General features: G+C 52.3%; 1 protein-coding gene across 4 annotated transcripts in view; it reads right to left on the bottom strand.

The window, feature by feature from the left end:
* Positions 1-18,439, bottom strand: part of LOC138165065 (CMP-N-acetylneuraminate-beta-1,4-galactoside alpha-2,3-sialyltransferase) — a 144,542-nt gene that overhangs the window by 6,651 nt on the left and 119,452 nt on the right. For all 4 annotated transcript variants that reach the window (XM_069093179.1, XM_069093178.1, XM_069093176.1 and 1 more), the window contains 4 exons: positions 14,210-14,304; positions 12,765-12,828; positions 11,866-11,961; positions 11,432-11,618 (listed from right to left, as the gene is read on the bottom strand). In XM_069093179.1, the coding sequence (XP_068949280.1) occupies positions 11,432-11,618; positions 11,866-11,961; positions 12,765-12,828; positions 14,210-14,304 (442 nt within the window). The remainder of the gene's footprint in view (positions 1-11,431; positions 11,619-11,865; positions 11,962-12,764; positions 12,829-14,209; positions 14,305-18,439) is intronic.

Consider the following 18,439-nt stretch of genomic DNA (forward strand, 5'->3'; position numbering starts at 1 on the left):
AGGAAAGGGGCATGAATGGTTATGAGGCAGGTTGTGTTTGAGGACTGTCAACGTCCTGTCTCAGTCCCCAGGCTTGCCCCCCTCCTCCCTCTGGCCTCTCCTGGCCTGCTGATGCCTCCTGGGGGGCCTCTGCCCCCACCCTGCCCTTGTGTGCTCTGCCTCCCTCTCCACACTAGCTCACACTGCTGCTGCCTCGAGGGTGGTGGGCACTGCCTCGCTCTGTCTTCCTGGCTGCCTCGCTCTCTCTATCTTGTTTGCTTTCTTGACCATTCTTTCCTATAAGGAACCTGGAAAATGAAGACACAGGCAGTTAGGTGGTACTCCCTCAGCTCTCTCCGTCCTGTTTCTGCTGGCCTCAGCTCAGAAATTGACTTGACACAAGACCTTTGGGCCTTTTCCTCAAGGCCTGTCTAATCTATAAAATGAGAACATTGGCTCAGCTGGCACCTGAGTTCTGGTCTAGCTCTTGATTCAAATCATTAACCTTCTCCCTTAGCATCCCCATGCCAGGTTCTCCTAAGCCTGTAGTTGGGGCAGTTGTTGCTTACAGTGAAAGAAACATCTGGATTGTGGGGGGGGGGAGGGAAAGGGGGACCACATGGAAGCTCTATAAGATGGGTAAAGAGAAAGGAGACCACCACCCAGAAGTGGAGTCTGGCTTCCCCTGGAAGAGTAGCCACACCTGACCAAAGATAATCAGGAAGCTGGGCTCCCAGGGAAATGAGAAACTCATTCTCGAGAGATAGGAGAGGGGAAATCCCAGAATGATGGGGGAAAAAACCACAAGCAGTATCCCCATCATCAGCTGCCAAACCACAGGCCTGTTTGTCATCATTTCTCATGAAAACAGTCTAAAAATATGGGGATCAATCAGCAGAAGGCAAACAGCGACAGAAGAGAGACCAGGCCCGCCCTCAGGGAGCTGACACTCTGAAGGGACTCTCAAGAGCTATCTCCTTGTCCTCTGGTCTCTTGAGAGGCCTACAGGGACTGCCAGAGACAAAGGAGCCAAAAACCCTCTGGACTGCTCCATCAAAGCAGAGCCTACCTCGCACATCCTTATTGTGGCTGAGGCTGGAGGACCCCAAAGTGGCTTCAGAGCTGGATGAACAAGAGCCAAACAGGGACCCCTCAGCACAGCGTAACATCTCTGCTTGGCCATTCTACTGGCTCTGTGGGCCTCAGTCTCTTCATCTGTGAAATGGGGATAACAGCAGCTTGCAGCAGAGGACAAGGATACACTTGGATAAAGCCCTGGGCCTGGAGTCAGGAAGGCCTGAGTTCAAAGTCAGCCTCAGACACTTACTGGCTATTCCTCTGTTCTTTTATCAGGGTACTTTGTATACTGATGCAGAAGCACTAGGTACTTTGATCAGTGACTCGGATGAAGGTACATGTGGCAAGGCAACCAGGTCTGCAGATGAAATTCAATAGTTTGATTCAGCAGACATTAAGGGCCTCCTACATACCATGCTCTGTATTCAGGCTGGGGACTGCCCCAAAGGGAAGGTCTGCTTTCTGGCTGACCAAGCTGGGCTGGCCAGTTAGCACCTCCAGGGATGATGGACCATTTTCTCTTTCTTGTACTTCTATTCCTGCACCATCCCACCCCTTCTCAGGTCTTTAAACCACGTCTTTTGACCTGAAGAGCTGGTCTCCCTTTTCTCCCCTATTTGTTGCCTGGGAAGCCCATCAGTCTGGCTTACACACGCGCGCGCACACACACACACACACACACCCAGGCTGGCGACATAGCCAAATACAAAAGGCCTGCCCTTTTTTTCCTTCTGAAAACTGGGCTCCCCCTCCCTCTCCTCCAATCCTTCCAGTTCTCCCTGCAGCAGTCAGCACTGCTGGGAACCACCCTTCCCTCCCCTCCCCTTGCTCCCAGTAGACTCCAGTCTCTTAGTTCTCCTTCTGTCCCTCCATTATTCCTTCTGGGGCTCCTCTGCTGGATCCCACACTCTGGTAACAAACTTCTCTCCACCTTAGACCTCTTTTATGGGCCTTCTACCTCCTAGCCTTGTGGAAACCCAGCTCCCCCTTCCCACCCCTGCCAGCCCCACTGGGCCCAGAGGAAGAGGCCGACTCCCTGCTTCTCACAGCCTCTCCTCCTCAGAATCATTGATCTTCATCATCCTGTCAACCTCCCTCCTACAGACTTATAGCCCCAGGAGCTCAGAGCCCTGAGCCCTGGCTTCAGTCAGCCCCTCAAACATGGGGACTTTAATATGTCCTCAGACATGCCGTCAGACGCCCTGACTCCCCGTCAGTCTCCAGCTCAGCTGGGATCTGTGCCCTTTCTCCCCCCAGCCATACCCATACCAGCATCTGAAGTGTTCCACAGCCATTACCCAGAACTCAGAAATCCCTCTCTATCATCCTAAAGCTTCCTTTGCCTCACTTCCCCCAAGCTCCCAGCCAGGTGCTCCCTATCCTAGGTCCCCCAGGCCATCGCCCCTAATGATGAGAGCTGTCCCAGAGTGGTAAAGGCTAGCCTAGGAGGAGCATGGCATCACTACCTTGGAGGTCTCCAGGCTGAGGCCAAAGGCCTTCCTGTCAGAGCATAGGGGATATCCCCTCTGTGTCTGGTTTGGCTTCTTGCGTCCCTCTGACTCTTGGCCGCTGTGATCCTGATCTGGCCTTTTCTCCTCACAGACCTTGGCCTTATGGTCAATGAGCCCAACTTTATACCATCCTCTCTGCTTGAATTCCTCTTCCTTTGTCCTCTGGCCTCTCATGCCTCACTGACGCTCAGCTCTGGATTGCCCCCACCATCTATCTGCTCACTTCCTGCTGGGATACAGCTCACTCCCACTAAGCTAAGGCACACAACTTTGTCAGGACTCCTGGGTCCACCACAATCAATCAATAAGCATTAATTAAATACCTACTCTGTGCTAGGTACTGGATCGGACAGGCACTAGGCATATAAGGACCAAGAATAAGATGACCTCTCTTCACCAGGAGCTCCCATTCTAAGCAGGGAGGCAAGAGACGCACCCAAAAATATGTACAGCGTATGTATACCATGGGTAAATAAAATGAATGCAAAGTAATTCAACAGGAGGTTGTTTGGGAGGGAAGGCACAAGCAGCTGTGGGCAGGGGCCCTCATCTTCCCTGGCTGATCCTCAAAGGTCACCAACAAAGTCTCCAAGTTCCACTCAGCCTCATCCTCCCTGACCACTTGCCCACCTGCCCCTCACAGTCTCTCTTCCCCGAGCCTCCGCGTCACTGCTCTCTCCTGGTTTTCTGCCTCTGCCTCTGCCTTTGCTGGATCAGTGGTCACGTGGCACTCCCTAATCTTGGATGCCTGCCCTGCCCAGGTGCTGTGGCCTGAGCCCTTCTTCTTCCCCTCCATCAGGGATTTCATAACCTCCTAGCATTCCTGTCCTGAGCTGCAGTCCCACGTTCCCACCTCTCTCCTAGGCAGCATTGCCAGCTGGATGTCCTCTAGGCATTTCTGAAACCATATGTCCTCCCAGAAGCCCCTGTCTATGGACTTCCCTATTTCAATTATGGGCACCACCACTCATAACACAATTTGGACCTTTGGATCACAGCTTAAAATGTAGGTATGACAGGCTCCTGGCCAGGGATGGAGTATAGCTAAGGAAGACTGATAAGAAAATATTTGCTCAGAGTCTTGCAAATCTAAAAAGGAAGGCTTCTACCTGAAAAAGGATAGAGAAAACTGCCAGTGTACATCCTAGCCAGATATCACATAGAGCAGCTACATTGTAGGAGGATAGAAAGAAGGCAGTTATAAAGCCCAGCCTCAGGTGTCTTTATGCAAAAGCATGAAGCAGAATGTCCTAAGGCCGGGAGGCAAATTTGATCTCCCAAACACCATCCCTGACTTGAATAGGGCTCCGGAATCACATACTTTATTCAAAAGAAACAGGATAGGGAAAGAAGGGGTGGGGACAAAGGAGCATTGTCTGTTAGGAAGATACACATGTCAGAAGTCCAGGAACCAGAGTGGGTGGAGTGGAGTCCTGTAGCAAGAATCAGTACTGTCATCAGAGAGGACTACAGACCATTGGGACAGAAAGAGGAGACTGGGAAACAGACCCAGGGGACTGGGGACTACGGCCATCATTCTGACACCTGATGGATCTCTCTCTGCCAAAAGCAGCTCAATCCAATTCAATATGCCTTTATTAAGTAGCTACACTGTGCTAAGGGCTAGATAACTGTGCTAATCACAGGAGACAGGTGACCCACTGGAGAGAGCCTGACAGGAAGACCTGAGTTCAGATCCGATCACAGACAGACACTTACTAGCTGTGTGACCTTGGGCAAGTCAGTTAACCTCTGCTGCCTTGGTTTCCCCAGTTGTAAAATGGGGATAATAAAAGCATCTGGTGCCCAGGGCTGTAGTGAGGCTCAAATCAACTAATATTTGTAAAGCACTTAGCAGGGTCTGGCGCACAGTAGGTGTTATATAAATGCTAGCTATTGTTGTCATTGTTATAAAAATAAAAGCACAGCAGTCCCCACCCTCCAGGGGCCTTGTAATGTGTATTTAGATAGGATCAATCCAAAGTAATGCTGGGAAGCAGAGAGCCTCCCAACTAGGGATGGTCTAGGAGGGGGGGGGACTTGTGGAGCGGGTGCCCGAGTCCTGCTCTGAAGGCAGCCAATGATTGGAAGCAGTGCAGGTAAAGAAGGGCCGCCTGTGCAAAGGCATGGAGGTGGGAGGTGGGTTTTGCCTATGGGAAAGAGCTAGCAGGTCAGCTGGACCAGAAGGCAGACTGCAACCATGAAGAGTGAGAAACAGCCAGGAATGTCTACTTCATCCTTCACCAGATGGAAGAACCAATAAGGGAAAATCCTACTCTGGGTCTGACTTAGAAATGGAAATGAAGCGTGCATGTCAGAAAGGACATGGCAGGATCCCAAGAGAGATTGCGCCATTGGGTCCAATGTTGGTCTGAATCTAAGAAGATAAAAGAATGAGGATAAGTGAACATTATGACATTTAGACCCAAAAATTCTGTTTCACAAGCACAAGATGACCAAGGCACAGCTTGACAGCACTCTGAAAAGGATCTGGAGGGGGGTGGGGTGGCTCAACAAACCACAAGCTCACTTGCGGTTCATAGTATGACATGGCAGCCCCCAATGCTCAGGCCACCCCGGGCTGCACTGACAACCAAGTGTCTGAGACAAGGCTGGGGGGAGGATGTGGTGGTTCTGGTAAACTCTGCCCTGGTCAGAACACATATGGAAGATTACCCATGGTTCTGAGCACCACATTTTAGAAGTTCCCTAACCATTTGGAGAGTGTCCAAAGGAGAGAGTGTAGGCTGGTGCAAAGCCTGGAGACTGTACCACATGAGGCCCAGGCAGAGCAGTGGGAAAGGAGCAGCCTGGGGAAATGAGGCACTGGGGGGCACGGTATGAGAGCTGTTTGCAAGTATGTGAAGGGCTGGCACGTGGAAGAAGGAGGGGGATGAGCAGAGGTAGGGAGGCCCTCACCAGTCTGAGGGGTCAGAGGTAGTAACCCAGAGGTGATGAACAGTCCCATCACTCCAGTGTGAGGCAGATGACTGGTCCGTGTTTCAGAGGATGGTTGGTGGGTGAGCTGTGTCTCAGGTCAGGGGACGATGCCCTTAATCCATGGCACTTTCCTCACTGGGATTTGTGGTTCTTCCCTCCTGTTTCTGAAGGTTTTCCATAGGCCCATGCATTTCCCAGAGGAAGGAGGCATGACCCTGTGGTGGGCCTAGAACAGCCTTACACAGGCAGCTGGGAGCCTGAGCTCCAATTGTCAGGGACTTGGGGTCTGAGGCTATGACTCCTCCCCTGTCTTTGGACAGCCCAGCCTGGTAGATGAATACTGTACCTGTGCAGGCCTTCTCTCACCCTGGGCCCTCCCCAGGTAGAGAGTCACAAAAAGCAAAGTCACTCGTTCGCAAAGCAGATTCCAGACCCCCTATACTCCCCCAGTGCCTCACTTGCCTTGCCTCTGTAGTCTCAGGCTGCAGATACCACTCCAGGCAGCTCCCAGGCTCCTGAGGTCCAGACACTTAGCTAGAGAGGCCAAGCCTAGACCTGGGGCCCTGGGTGAGGGCTTCCCGATTGCTGAGTAGAGATTTACCAGACATGGAAAGCCTCCCCCACCCCTCCCCTACAAACACAACTCTCCATGCAGTCTGCCTGTCTGGGAGTAGGAGCTCCCAAGGATAGAGGGCAGGCTTGGGTCAGGGACCACACCCGCTAGAACAACCCTCCTTACTCTCGCCTACCCTGCAGGGATGGAGGGGGCCCAGGCTTCAGGCCTGAGTCTTTCAGCAGGACTAGTCAGCCGTGTAATAACACATTTCCTGTCCTGGGAGGAAGGAATGAGGAAGGAGCAGGTGAGAGGCTTGGGGGCTGGGCTGGGGGTCAGCTGCCATCAGGGCATCCCCCTCCTCCTCTAGTGCCTAACTCTGGCTTCTGGTGATAAACGCTGGGCAAAGTGGCGGGGCCTAGGAGAACGGGCCTGCAGCATCCCCCTCCTAGGCCACTGCAGAGCACTCCCTGACGTTAAGCCTATGTTCTCCTCTTGAGAATTTGCCTCACACATTGCTCTTGGTCCTGACCTCTAGGGGTGCCAAGCATGACAAGTCTACTCCCCCGCCATAGGACAGCCATTCACATACCTGAAGGCTGCTCTCCTGTTCCCCTGAGTCTTCCCTTCTCCAAACTAAATGTGCCACCTTCACTCTCTCCTCTCCTTCCCTGGACCTGAAGCCTCTCTCTATTGTGGGTGCCTTCCTCTGAATCCTCCCTCACCAGCTTCTCAATGTCCTTCCTAATCCATGCCACAGAGCAATGAGCCCCATCCTCCAGATGTGTCCTGGGGGCTGAAGACCGAGAGGACCCCTCCCAACCAGGCCTGAAAGCTCTGCCCAAGACCCCATAAGCCTCCCCGATGCCACAGTGAGATAACGCAGAGCCACCATCCCACTGCCAGCCTCAGCGTGCTGGACAAACGGGGTTTCCTGTTCCTGTTCTAAGGAGCAGCATGGCCATTCCCATGCTCATTAACGCCCTTGCTCTGGCCTGCGTCTGCCTTAGGGAAATCAAGGCTCCTCATGCCGCCACATCAGGCTTTTTAGACAACAGTCTTCACCAAGATCATTTCTCTTTGTATCTTGAGGATTTCATTCCCAAGCATTCCCCAAGTCCCCAAAGGCTGACTTCTGCTGATACTTTAGTGTGGGGGGTCCCAGCTCTCCTCTCTTGGACCCACCCCAATGTAATCTGCTCTCTCCCAATCCAGGGCACTTGCAGACTAGCCCTGGCTTTCTCCTGCTCTATCACAAATTCTGAGAAGAGAAAAAGAAAACACACTATTAACACGTCCTCCCAAGATTCCTATCACTGTAAGCTTCAGCAAAACATTCTTTCTTGTTGCTGAGAATCAGATGCAGAAGGCAAGGAGCTTGGAGATGCTCCTCGTGCCCCACCTTGGCTCTCCCAAGGTCCGGGGCCGGGGTGGGGATCTGCTACCCAAAGTCCTCTCCCCCTTCTCCATCAGGACACTGCACTTAGGGGCCTCCTTAGCCCCATGGTTTCAATGACCTCCTCATATCTACCCAGCTAGTGCGCTCCCCACCTCCAGATTCCAATATCCAACTAACCAGTCATGTTAAACTGAATGTCCCACAGACATCAAAACTCCAAGGTCCAAAATGGAACTCATTGTCCCTCCCTCCAAACTTCCCTCTCACCATCCTCAGTCCCCCAGGCTCAGGAACTAGGGGCCATCCTCCCCTCCTCACTTTATCCGCCTCCCCCAGATCTAGTCTATTGCCACAGCCTGTCGTTTTCACCTTCACAACATCTCTCCAATTCGGCTCCCTTCTCTTGCCCAAGACTGCCCCAGCTCGGTACAGGCCCTGATCTCCTACCCCCCGCCCCACTGTCCTGGTTGCTGAGGGTCTGCCTGCCTGGAGCACCCCCCCCTCACCTGGCAAAGTGGTCTTCCTAAGGGCAGACCCCATGTGTCAGCCCACCTCCCCTCTAGAAGCTTCAGGGGCTCTTATCAACCCCAGGACCAGTGTAAAACTCTGTTCTCCCTGACCGGGAATCTTTCCTTCCTTTCCAGTCTCCTTACACTCACCCTGTAATCCGGCGACCCTAGACTCCAGGTTCCTCCATCTCCTGCCTCCAGGCGTGGTCACTGGCTGTGCCCCCTGCCTGGAGTGCTCTCCCCCCTCATCTCTGCCTCCTGGCTTCCCTCATTTGCCCCAATTACAGCGCGTTCCTTCTGCCAGCATCTCCAGGGCTCATCTGTACTCTGCTGTTTTCCTCTTGTCTTTCCTATCAGACCATAAGCCCCTCAAAAGACAGACTGTCCTCTGCCTTTCTGTATATTCCCAGGGCTTACCACCGTGCCTTCGTGCAGTCGGCACTTAAGCAATGTTTGTTTACTGATGGACTCCTCCTCTATTTCCTTCTGTCTCAGTGGCATTTAGGCAGCTCTGAGGACAATTTACCTCTCTCTCCACTCTCTGTTTTTGGCTGTGCCTTCTTCCACTGGCTCCTGGTTCTCCTCACATAGACATGAATATGTGAATATTCTTAATAGACAGTGCTCCTCTGTCCTCACCCCATACACATTTTAAAGCCCGTCCTGGGTCCTGTGCACATCCCAGTTAATGGATCTCCTCCCACCCAGACTCTGTGGTGGTGACTGGGAGATCAGATTTGCCTCCCGGCCTCAGGATTTCCTCTTTGTTCTCCTTGCTGCCGCTGGCTTCTTTCTTGGACTGTGTCTCCTTTCTTAGACTTCTGGGTGTCTCCACTGCTGGTCCCTTCCTGCACTCCAGCTGCTCTCTGCTGTATGTCTGGGAGGTGTGCAGTTTTCCCCTTTCCCCTTCTTTTTCCAGTGGAAGTCTTTTTCTTAGACTTGCAAGACTCCCAACAAATTCCATCTTTTCAGTCCTTTTTAGCTACACTCCATCCCTGGCCAGGAGCCTGTTGTTCCCACATTCAAGTTGTGGCCCAGAGATCTACTGTTCACCTCCCCATTCTGCCTTTCTCTTTGGAAACCTTGCCTTAATCTCTCCTCCTTTTCTCAGTCAAACTCTCAGAAAAGGCTTAGAAAAGACGTGACTGCCTCAACATCCTGTCTGTCTGACCTCTCCTGGGTCCTATCCCAGGCCTTCTCTCTCTACACCACCTCTCTTGGTGACTTCATCAGCTCCCACAGGAGCAAGTGTCCCATCCCTGAAGAGGACTCAGAGCTCCATCCCTCTACTTCTTGACTCTCTCCTGACCCTCAGGAAGTCCACATCATACACTGTCTACTGGACATTTCCACCTGGAGGTCTTGGGCATTTCAAACTCAACATATGCAAAACAAAACCCATTAGTTCGCACTCTCTTCTGAACTTCCCTGCCCTCCTCACACCTGGCCTCCACTCTTCCCTCAACATGTACCCCAGCTTTAATCCATTGCCAAGTCTTATCCCTTCCCAGTATCTCTGTGCCCCTCTGTGCATGCACACACACACACACACACACAAGCACGTGCACACACACATGCACAGGCACATGCACACACGCATACACAGCCACACACACATGCACACACACTCACACACGCACATACACATGCACGCACGTACACACACGCATGTACACACACACCCCCCTCACCTAGACTGCTGCACTGGGCTCCCTGCCTCCAGGCTCTCCAGCCCATCCTCTGCACAGCTGTCAGAGTTCTCTTCCTAAAGTACAGCTCTGACCACATCATTCCCCTTATCAATGTACTGATCCTCCCCTCAGAGGGGGGCTGCCCATTAGACAAACTCCTCTATTTGGCAAGTGAAGGCCTTCAGAGCCTGACTCCAAGCTACCTGTCTGGGCTTATTCTACATTAGGCCCCTTCATATACTCTGTGGTGCTACCACAGCCTCTAGCTGGTGCAGTGGGTAGGGCACTGGCCCTGGAGTCAGGAGTTCAAATCTAGCCTCAGATGCTTACTAGCTAGTAAGCCACTAACTAGTGACCCTGGGAAAGTCACTTAACCTCAACTGTAAAGTGGGGATTATAATAGCATTTAGTCACAGGGTTGTTGTGAGGAACAAATGAAATCATTTGTGGAGCACTCAGCAGCACAGGGCCTGGCACAGCAGATGCTTAATGAGGGTCTGGGGTAGGATGGGCTTGGCCACATCTTGGCAGCCCTGACAAGGGGAGCTGCCTGCAGGCCCTGCTGCAGGCTCGGGCTGACTAGAACCAAGGTCAGGGAAGCCAGGACAAAGATGAGGAGGAGGAAAGCTGGCAGCTATGGGAAGAGCGTGGACGGAAGCACCCATGTAGCCTCCCACGGCCATTTTTCCTAGAGAAACGTGACAGATACAAAGCAGGGACGATGTCAGGGAGGCCTAGCCTGGACCAGGCAGAGACACGAGACTACAGAAAACATTGGCCCTGACTGTGTGAGCAGGAAGGGGGGCACACAGAGGCCGGGCATTGTGCTGGGTAGAGAGCCAGCCAGACTTGGCCTCCCTGTGCCCCTGGGCAAGTCTCTAAGATGATAAAGGGCAGAGGAGCCACCATCCTCCTCTGTCCTGGAACATTTTCCATCAGAGGCAAAGGTGATGGGCCTGCAGGGAACCGGGCATGGGAACTAAGCCTGGGCAGGCTGAAGGCATTGCTGAAGGATCTGGAAGATGACATGCAAGGCATGAAGTGGACTTCTTCTTGCCTGAGGCTCCACCCCCAACCAAGTAGCATAGAGGAGGCACTACAGCCTCCCTGCACCAGCTCAGAGCCCGCCCTCACAGGGCTTACATTCTGCAGCAGATGGCTTGAGCCAGGCTTCTGTCCTAGAAAGTACAACTCCAGCAGCTGGTGCACCAAGAAAGCCCTCAGGGGGAAGGCAGACCTGGGGCACAGCCCAACAGGAAGCCAGGGATTCTATGCCAGGAAGATCTGAGTTTAGATCCTACCTCAGAGCCTTAGGAGCTGTGGGACCCTGAGCATTTACCTCATCTGTAAAATGGGAAAGCATCAACTCTAGGGTTTTTGTGAGGATCAAAGGAAACAAAGAGCTTTGCAAACCTTAGAGCACTCTATAAATTTTAAGTAATAGCGACAATACCCCATCTGTATAGCACTTTAGAAATCTTAAATTGCTACTCGGGCATGCCCCCAGAGGTTGGGCTCTCATCCCTGAAGACCCAGTGGTGCCAGCAAGTCTCCCCTCCCTAGTTCAGACTGGGTGATGGTCAGGAAGGTTCAGGGGGCACCCGCGGGCTAGGAATCATCTTCCAGTGGGCAAAGACTCCTGGGAACCGCTTCATCTGACGCCAGGCCCTCCTGACCACAGGGCGCATGGACAGTGGGAGGCGGGTGGTACCCAGGGAGACCAGCCCCAGAGGTGCCACAGCCGTGTGGTCGGCCTGAAGGCCTGGGCTCACCACTTTCTCCTTGTAGACAATGTACTTGAGCCACTTGAAATCTTGCCACTTGAAGCCAGCCAGGACAAAGAGTGAATCCTTCTCATACTCTTCCGGCCGCTGCATGGCACCCTCAGGGTAAGTGATGCGCAGGGTGGTCTTGCCCCCGACGTCCTTCTCGAAGCCCTTCACCGGAGCTGAGTTCAGCCTGGTGAAGTATGGTCAGTGTTGGTCCCTGAGAAGTCCTTCCAGAGCCCTCCTCATCCCACCCCTGGCTCCCAGCCTCAGTTTCCCCCTCCATAGCTATGGAGGAAGTAGCCTGTGGTCCTCATCCTGTGAGGAGGAAGGGGCCACAGGAGCCAGCAGCCAGTACTTGTCGGCAAGTAGAGGGCCTTGGAATGCTGCTGAGGCCACCCACCAGAGACCAGAGTCCACCTCCCCTGCCCAAAGCTCACCTGACCACAATGTCATAGTCATCAATCCGGGCTCCCAAGGACTTGTTGGCAAGGACGCCTCCGTTGCCTATGATGATGCAGCGGCGGCAGCTGAGGCTGTGGGGAACAGCAGAGGCCCCTCAAGTTTGGCTGGGCCCAAAGTTCTGGAACCAATGGTCAGCCAGCCCAGCTCCCCCAAGACCTCAGACTCCCTGTCTGCCAAGCCTGCTACTGATGCTCAAGGAGCTTCAGACATTGTCCATTGGGAAGCAGAAGAGGGAGTGGGGCAGGTGTGGCCCATCACATCCCTAGAACCTTGTGACTGGTAAGTGACCCTCCAGCCAGGAGGTGATGTCTCTGGGCTGCTCCTTCCTATTCCATGTGGGTCAGTGTCTGTCCCGTTGTGCTGGTGAGGGCCTCAAAATGGTGGCACAGGGGGTAGAGAAGAAAAAGTGGGGAAAGAAATAAACAAGAGAAAGAGAAAGAAACGAGGACAGAGCAGACTGGCAGGGAAGGGAGTGTGGCTGCACAGGGAACTCTCTGACCAGTGGAGATTTTAAAAGGCATACACAGGGGCAGCCCATGGAGGATAAAGGTAGAAGCCTAGGTGGTTCACAGAAGCAGAACTTCCTAACACCCAGGAGATCTCCAGAGTGAAACGGGAGGCCTCAGGAAGAAGGGGGGGAGGGCCTTGCCCACTGGAGGTCTTTAAGGAGAGGCCAGGCAGCCTCCTGTTGGGGATGCTAAGGAAGCTTCCTTGTTCAGGTCTGGGCTGCACAAGGGCTTCTGAGAACTCTCAGAGAGCATGTGACTCTGGGAGGCCAGAAACGAGGGGAGGGCCAAGGAGGCCTGAGGAAGGAGGCTGGGCAGGTCCCCAGGTTCCAGGGCCCTGAGGGCTGTGGGCTCTGCTCAGGCCTTACCTGTCCAGGGCAGGTGTCAGGCGATACTCTTTGGTGGCTGACAGGATGGCTTTGATCAGGTTATCTGTGGCACAGAGAAGGCTGCTTTAGAAGGGTGTCTGACTCTAGAAACTCTCCTCTGCAAAGACCATTTGGAAGCTTCACTGTGTAACCTCCCTTCCTGATGCGATCCTGGCCCTGCAGCCCCCCCTCATCATGGTCTTCCCCAGGCCTTTTTGGTGCAGGTCTGGGGATGCCAGAGAGCCAAGCTGAAGGCCAGGCCAGAGCCAAGGCAACAGGGCAGATGGGCAGGTTGCCTCACCCCCCCACAGGCCATTTCCAGAATCCAGGCCCTACATGTGGGTAGGAGGGTACAGGCCCTGCTCCCTTTTCCAGAAGGCCATCATCATGCCCAAAGGGCCTGGGAGACCTGTAGCCTCCCTTCTGGGCTCAGGGGACACAATGGATAGAGTTTGTACACTATGCTCACACATGAAAGGGTGTGTATGTGTGTGCATGCACATATGTGTACCTGTGCCCATGAGGGACCTCCAGTATCCATGGGAGCCTGAACGTATAAGAGTGTTTGGACCTGGGACATTTATGCAAATGCATGAGAAAACAGGCAACCATTTTATACCAGTCCCTCTCTTTGTTGGGGAGAGGGGAGGAATATGAGGATCCAGTGAGATTCCCAGGGAGAGAAAGAGACTTGGCCACAGTCTCCCAGCCAGGCCCTGAAGGTTCTCCCTCCTCATGTCTACTCCAAGGGTCCTCATTTCCTGTGAGGTGAGGTTTAAGTCCCCCCTTCTGTGGCACTGCCAAGTTTCCCACTGCCAAACCCCCCCCCCCACACACACACACACACAAACACACTTAGAGATGTACAGATCTGTCTGACTGTGGTTCAGAATATAAGGAAGGCAGAAGTTGCATTTTTTTTTATTTTTTTTTAAGCAATTGGGGTTAAATAACTTGCTCAAGGTTACACGGCCAGTTATTTCTGGGTGTGGTGCTGAGTGTCTGAGTCCGGGATTCGATCTCCAGGTCGTCCCAACACTGGAACCGGTGCTCTTACTCGCTGAGCCACCTGGCCGCCCCTAAGCAATTGGGGTTAAGTAACTTGCTCAAGGTTACACCGCCAGGTGTTTCTGGGTGGGTGCTAAGTGTCTGAGCCCGGGATTCGATCTCCAGGTCTTCTCAACACTGGAGCCGGTGCTCTTACTTGCTGTGCTACCTGGCCGCCCCAGAAGTTGCATTTTTGCCTTTGTCTCTGGACTGTCAGGCACAAAACAGGGACCTGAACAGACACCTGTCAAATGCCTGACATCCAGATCCAGCCTCTCGAACCCAGCCTGTCTCCCTGCACTATAGGGTCTGGGGAGGCCAGGCACTCAAGTAAAGCAGCTTGCTACCTGGGCAGTGCTGACCCTGTTGGATGTCATGGCCCAGGTCCCCCAACCTACCTTGTCCTTTAATTCCAAAGGGTGGCACGAAGTCTCGGATGCGGGCCCACTTGCGGAAGGAGTCATCCAAGAACATGGGGGCAGGCCTGGAGAATCTGGGGAAACAGCCCATGAAGCGCAGTTACTCCTCTGGGAGAGACCCCAGCCCTCTCCTCTCAGGTGGGGAGCAGAAGGGAACCTGCTTCTCTTGAACATGGCCAGTAAACAAGTAGACCAAAACCTGACTGTCTTCAGGAGTTGGCCAGCAAAGGTGCTAGGGGAAAAGACAGGGCCCTGACCAGGGTTGACAGGCAGCCTGATGCCCTTAGAGGACAGAGAGCTGGTCCAGATGGGGAAACTGAGGAAGATGGGGAAGAGGGAGGCTGAGCAAGCACTCTCACCCAGGTCTGGGACACATCCTCTAGAAACATCCTCAGTCTTTTGCTGAGTCATTCCAGCTCAGGGAGTGAGAAGGGCGGCAGCCTAGCCTGCTGGCACGGAATAGGGCAGCCACTGCTGGCCCAGGCCTTCCTGCTCCCTGCTTCCACTGGTTGGTTCTTTTTGATTTGGTTTGCATTTTATTCTTTTTCTACAGTACCTAGCATAAGTTTTATTTATTTAGTTAGCTTTCAGCATTCACTTTTGTAAGATTTTGAGTTCCAAATTTTTCTCTCTTCCCCCCTCCCCTCCCTACCCAAGACACAAACAATCTGATATAGGCTATACATGTACAATCACATTAAACATATTTCCACATTAGTCATGTTGCAAAAGAAGAATCAGAACAAAAGGGAAAAACCACGAGAGAAAAAAAAAGAAAATGGTCTCTGCATTCAGACTCCACAGCTCTTTCTCTGGATGTGAACAGCATTTTCCATCGAGAGTCAGTTGTCACACACTGTGGCTGTTACTGCGTACAATGCTCTCCTGGTTCTGCTCACTTCCCTCTGCATCAGTTCATGTCCGTCTTTCCAGGTTTTTCTGAAATCTGTCTGCTCATCATTTCTCCTAGCACAATAGTATTCATACACCACACCTTGTTCAGTCATTCCCCAGTGGATGGGCATCCCCTTGGCTTCCAAATCTTGGCCACCACAAAAAGAGCTGCTATAAATGTGTTTGTACATGTGGATCTTTTCCCCCTTTTTATGATCTCTTTGGGTGGTTGGTCCTTCTTAATGGTCATCATCCTCAGGCAGAAGAAAAAGGCCTTGAGAGCAACCCCGGGAGCAGTCTGGGACTCCCAGCGCTGGCAGGTCCCTCAGAGGCACCCCCGCCAGCAATGGGGCGCTCACTACTGCCTGAGGCAGCAGTAATAACAGTGTCCTTAAACTTCCCTCAAGTTTGCAAAGCACTACATGTCTGCTCACAGCAGGGCCTCTCAGTGTGAGGAGGGGTGTGCAGGTATCATTGGCCCCATTTTACAGAGGAAGCCACTGAGGCATAAAGTCACACTGACAGGAAGTGTCAGAGGCAGGACATGAGCCTAGGTCCTCCTGTGTGAGCACTCTGTTTATTACTCCCCACTGCCTCTGAGACCTAATGGAAAGGTCTCTGTTTCATTTCCAGGGTAGCTTTGCAGTCCCTCACTGGATGCCCTGCCACCTTTCACACTCTGCCAAACTGGCCTTTTTTTCTGTTCCTCATTCATGACACTTCATCTCCCATCTCCATGCCTTTGCACTGGCTGTTCCCCATACCTGGAATGCCCTCCCTGCTTATCTCCTCCTCAGAATCCCTCTCTGCTCTGATGTACTTCCTGTAGGAAGCCTTCCCTAATCCCCCCCCAGCTTCTTGTAACCTCATCTCTACCACACCATTCCTTGTAGTGAACAACTTTGATCTTAATTGGCTTAATTCTCTGTACCTATGGTGCATATGCTTATATACGGTGTCCTTGTCTCCCCCTTAGAACATCAGTCCCACACGAGCAGGGATTATTTTATTCTTTGTCCTTGTATCCACAGTGCCTGGCATACAGAAGGTGCTTAATAAATGCTTGTTGATGACCTGTAGCAAAGCAGCAGTGAACCTTAGAGGCTACACACCCTACCAGGCTGGCAGCCACAAGCTGCACCAGCTAATAATGTGTATGGGCCACCTCCAGGGCCCTGCTGTCCCAATGTGTGACCTGGCTAGCGTAAGCACAGCCCAGCTCTGCCTAGTGGATCACACACCATCAACCACCCAGTCATCTCCCTTGCCACCTGTGATGAGGGAAGCCTCCCAAGAGGCTCAGCAGGGACTCTGATCTTATCTAAGACCAGAGAGCCTTCGATTCAGTCTGGGAAGAATCCAGGAGGCCCAGGCAGACATGGAGTCAGAGCTGTAAAAGTGCATTGTAGGCTATATAGCAGGCAGGGGTCCTTAGGGAACCTGCAAGCTTGTTGTTAGGGTATACAGCAGGCAAGGGTCCTTAGGGGACCCGCAAGCCTAAAGAAGACACAGGCATAGCTTTTGAGGAGTTAAGGCTATTCATTAGATGTCAGTTATGCTGACCAGGTGAGAAGAGGGTGGGATTAGGGAGGAGTTAAGGTGGGGACAGTATAATGTAACTGCACAGGCATATTGCCCATAATTCACTGAGAAATAGCCCAAGGCGGGGGCTACCTGGAGGTGTGGTTTTAGGTTTGAAACATCACTAAGTCAAGGGCCCAGTGTGCCACCCATCAGTGTCACATTTGACAAGATTGATGTCTGGGAACCAAAGCTGAGACTCAGTATGTAGATAATTACTTACGGAGTTAACCTAGACATAGGGCACTGAAGGATTCATGGGGGCAGTGGGATACTATACAAAGGGGAGATAATAGTTGCCTGAGTTGGAATGTTTATAGATACTTTAGTGAAGGATTGATAGGTGTAATTTGTTATTGTTCCAAACTGAGATAAACAATTCATGAGTTGTTGCTGTGCCAAGTTAATGCTCTGAAGCTGGGGGGGCGGGGGGGGAATGTGATTTTACAGACTGGTTTTACAAATTGATGTTACAAATATAAATCCCAAGCACCCCATCACCTGCACGAAGGCAAATTTGGATTCAATGTCAAGAAAAAGTTACAAAAAAAAAAAGAAAAAGCTTCCTAATAAAGTTGCTTCTAAGTACTTCATAAATGTTTTTCATTGAACTAATCTGTGCTTCTAGGCAGTATCACGTCATAAAGCAAAAAGAAACAGTGGGAGGTAAAGAACCATTGATCAAAGATTCAGATGAGCAAAATTATCCCAAACATGTTGAAGAACAAATATGAAAGGACAAAAATCGAAGAAAAGTGGAAAAGATCTGCAAAGATGACTGTGACCAACTGTTTTCAACACAAAGGTTGGGGGAACCACCTACCACAGCTGGCCTGTGACCCCACAGCTCTGGATGTGCTTACAGGGGCAGGGAAGCAGCTTTAAAGAGAGCGAAGACGGGAAGTGGGCCGCGGGGACACAGAGGAGATCTACGCTGGCGAAAGCATCCGAGGACCAGCATACAAGGCATGCAAAGAAGAGAAGACGCCAAAGCCACTGCCACCAGCGATGATGACGTAGAGAATGCAGGTCTGTCATCGACACACAGTGATCTCCTATGGGCTGTTCGTCGGCAAGTGGGGGTGATGCCAAGAAAAGCAGCAACAACAAGAGCCTCTGACCTCAAGAAACTCCCATGAAGCCTGGTGGGGGAGACCACCTGCAGACACCTGGGCAAGCAAGAGACCGGATGGCGTTTACACAATCAGCCACGGCTTCAAGGGCTGCAAAGCACAGCACGGATTTTGTTTCATTTTGTCCTCACAAAAATGAGGAAGGCAGAGAGCAGTCAAGTGACCACAGCTTCTGGGTATCTAGGGCAGGATCTGAATTCTGGTCTTCCTGCCTCCAGATCCTGGCACCTCCTGGCTGCTCTACACATTCAGAGGAGGGGGATGGGAAGGGAGGCCCTGACAGCTTTTGAGCTCAGTCCTCAGCTCACTCTTTGATGACCTTCAAAAAGCATTAGACTGAGTAGACCAATAGCATCTTGCTGCTCTTCCCCCACAAAGATGTGTCTCTCATCTATGTGTCCATCCAAACCAGCTGACATCCTTGGATTTACCCAGAGCAATGGCCCCGAAGGCCTGGGCTGAGCAGCTGCTGGAGGCCCCCAGCAAGGCCAGAAGGGACTGGACCCAGAAGATGGCCAGTCAGCTTCCTCTTGCAGGTGCCTTCTCTGGTCTTTCATTCCTGCCCAGGGGCCTGTAGGACGTTTGGCCCTCCAGCAGGGGG

Source organism: Petaurus breviceps, unplaced genomic scaffold, assembly GCF_028583685.1.
Source record: "Petaurus breviceps papuanus isolate PSGF00001 unplaced genomic scaffold, PetGlider_PUasm1.0 207, whole genome shotgun sequence".
NCBI classification, from domain to species: domain Eukaryota; kingdom Metazoa; phylum Chordata; class Mammalia; order Diprotodontia; family Petauridae; genus Petaurus; species Petaurus breviceps.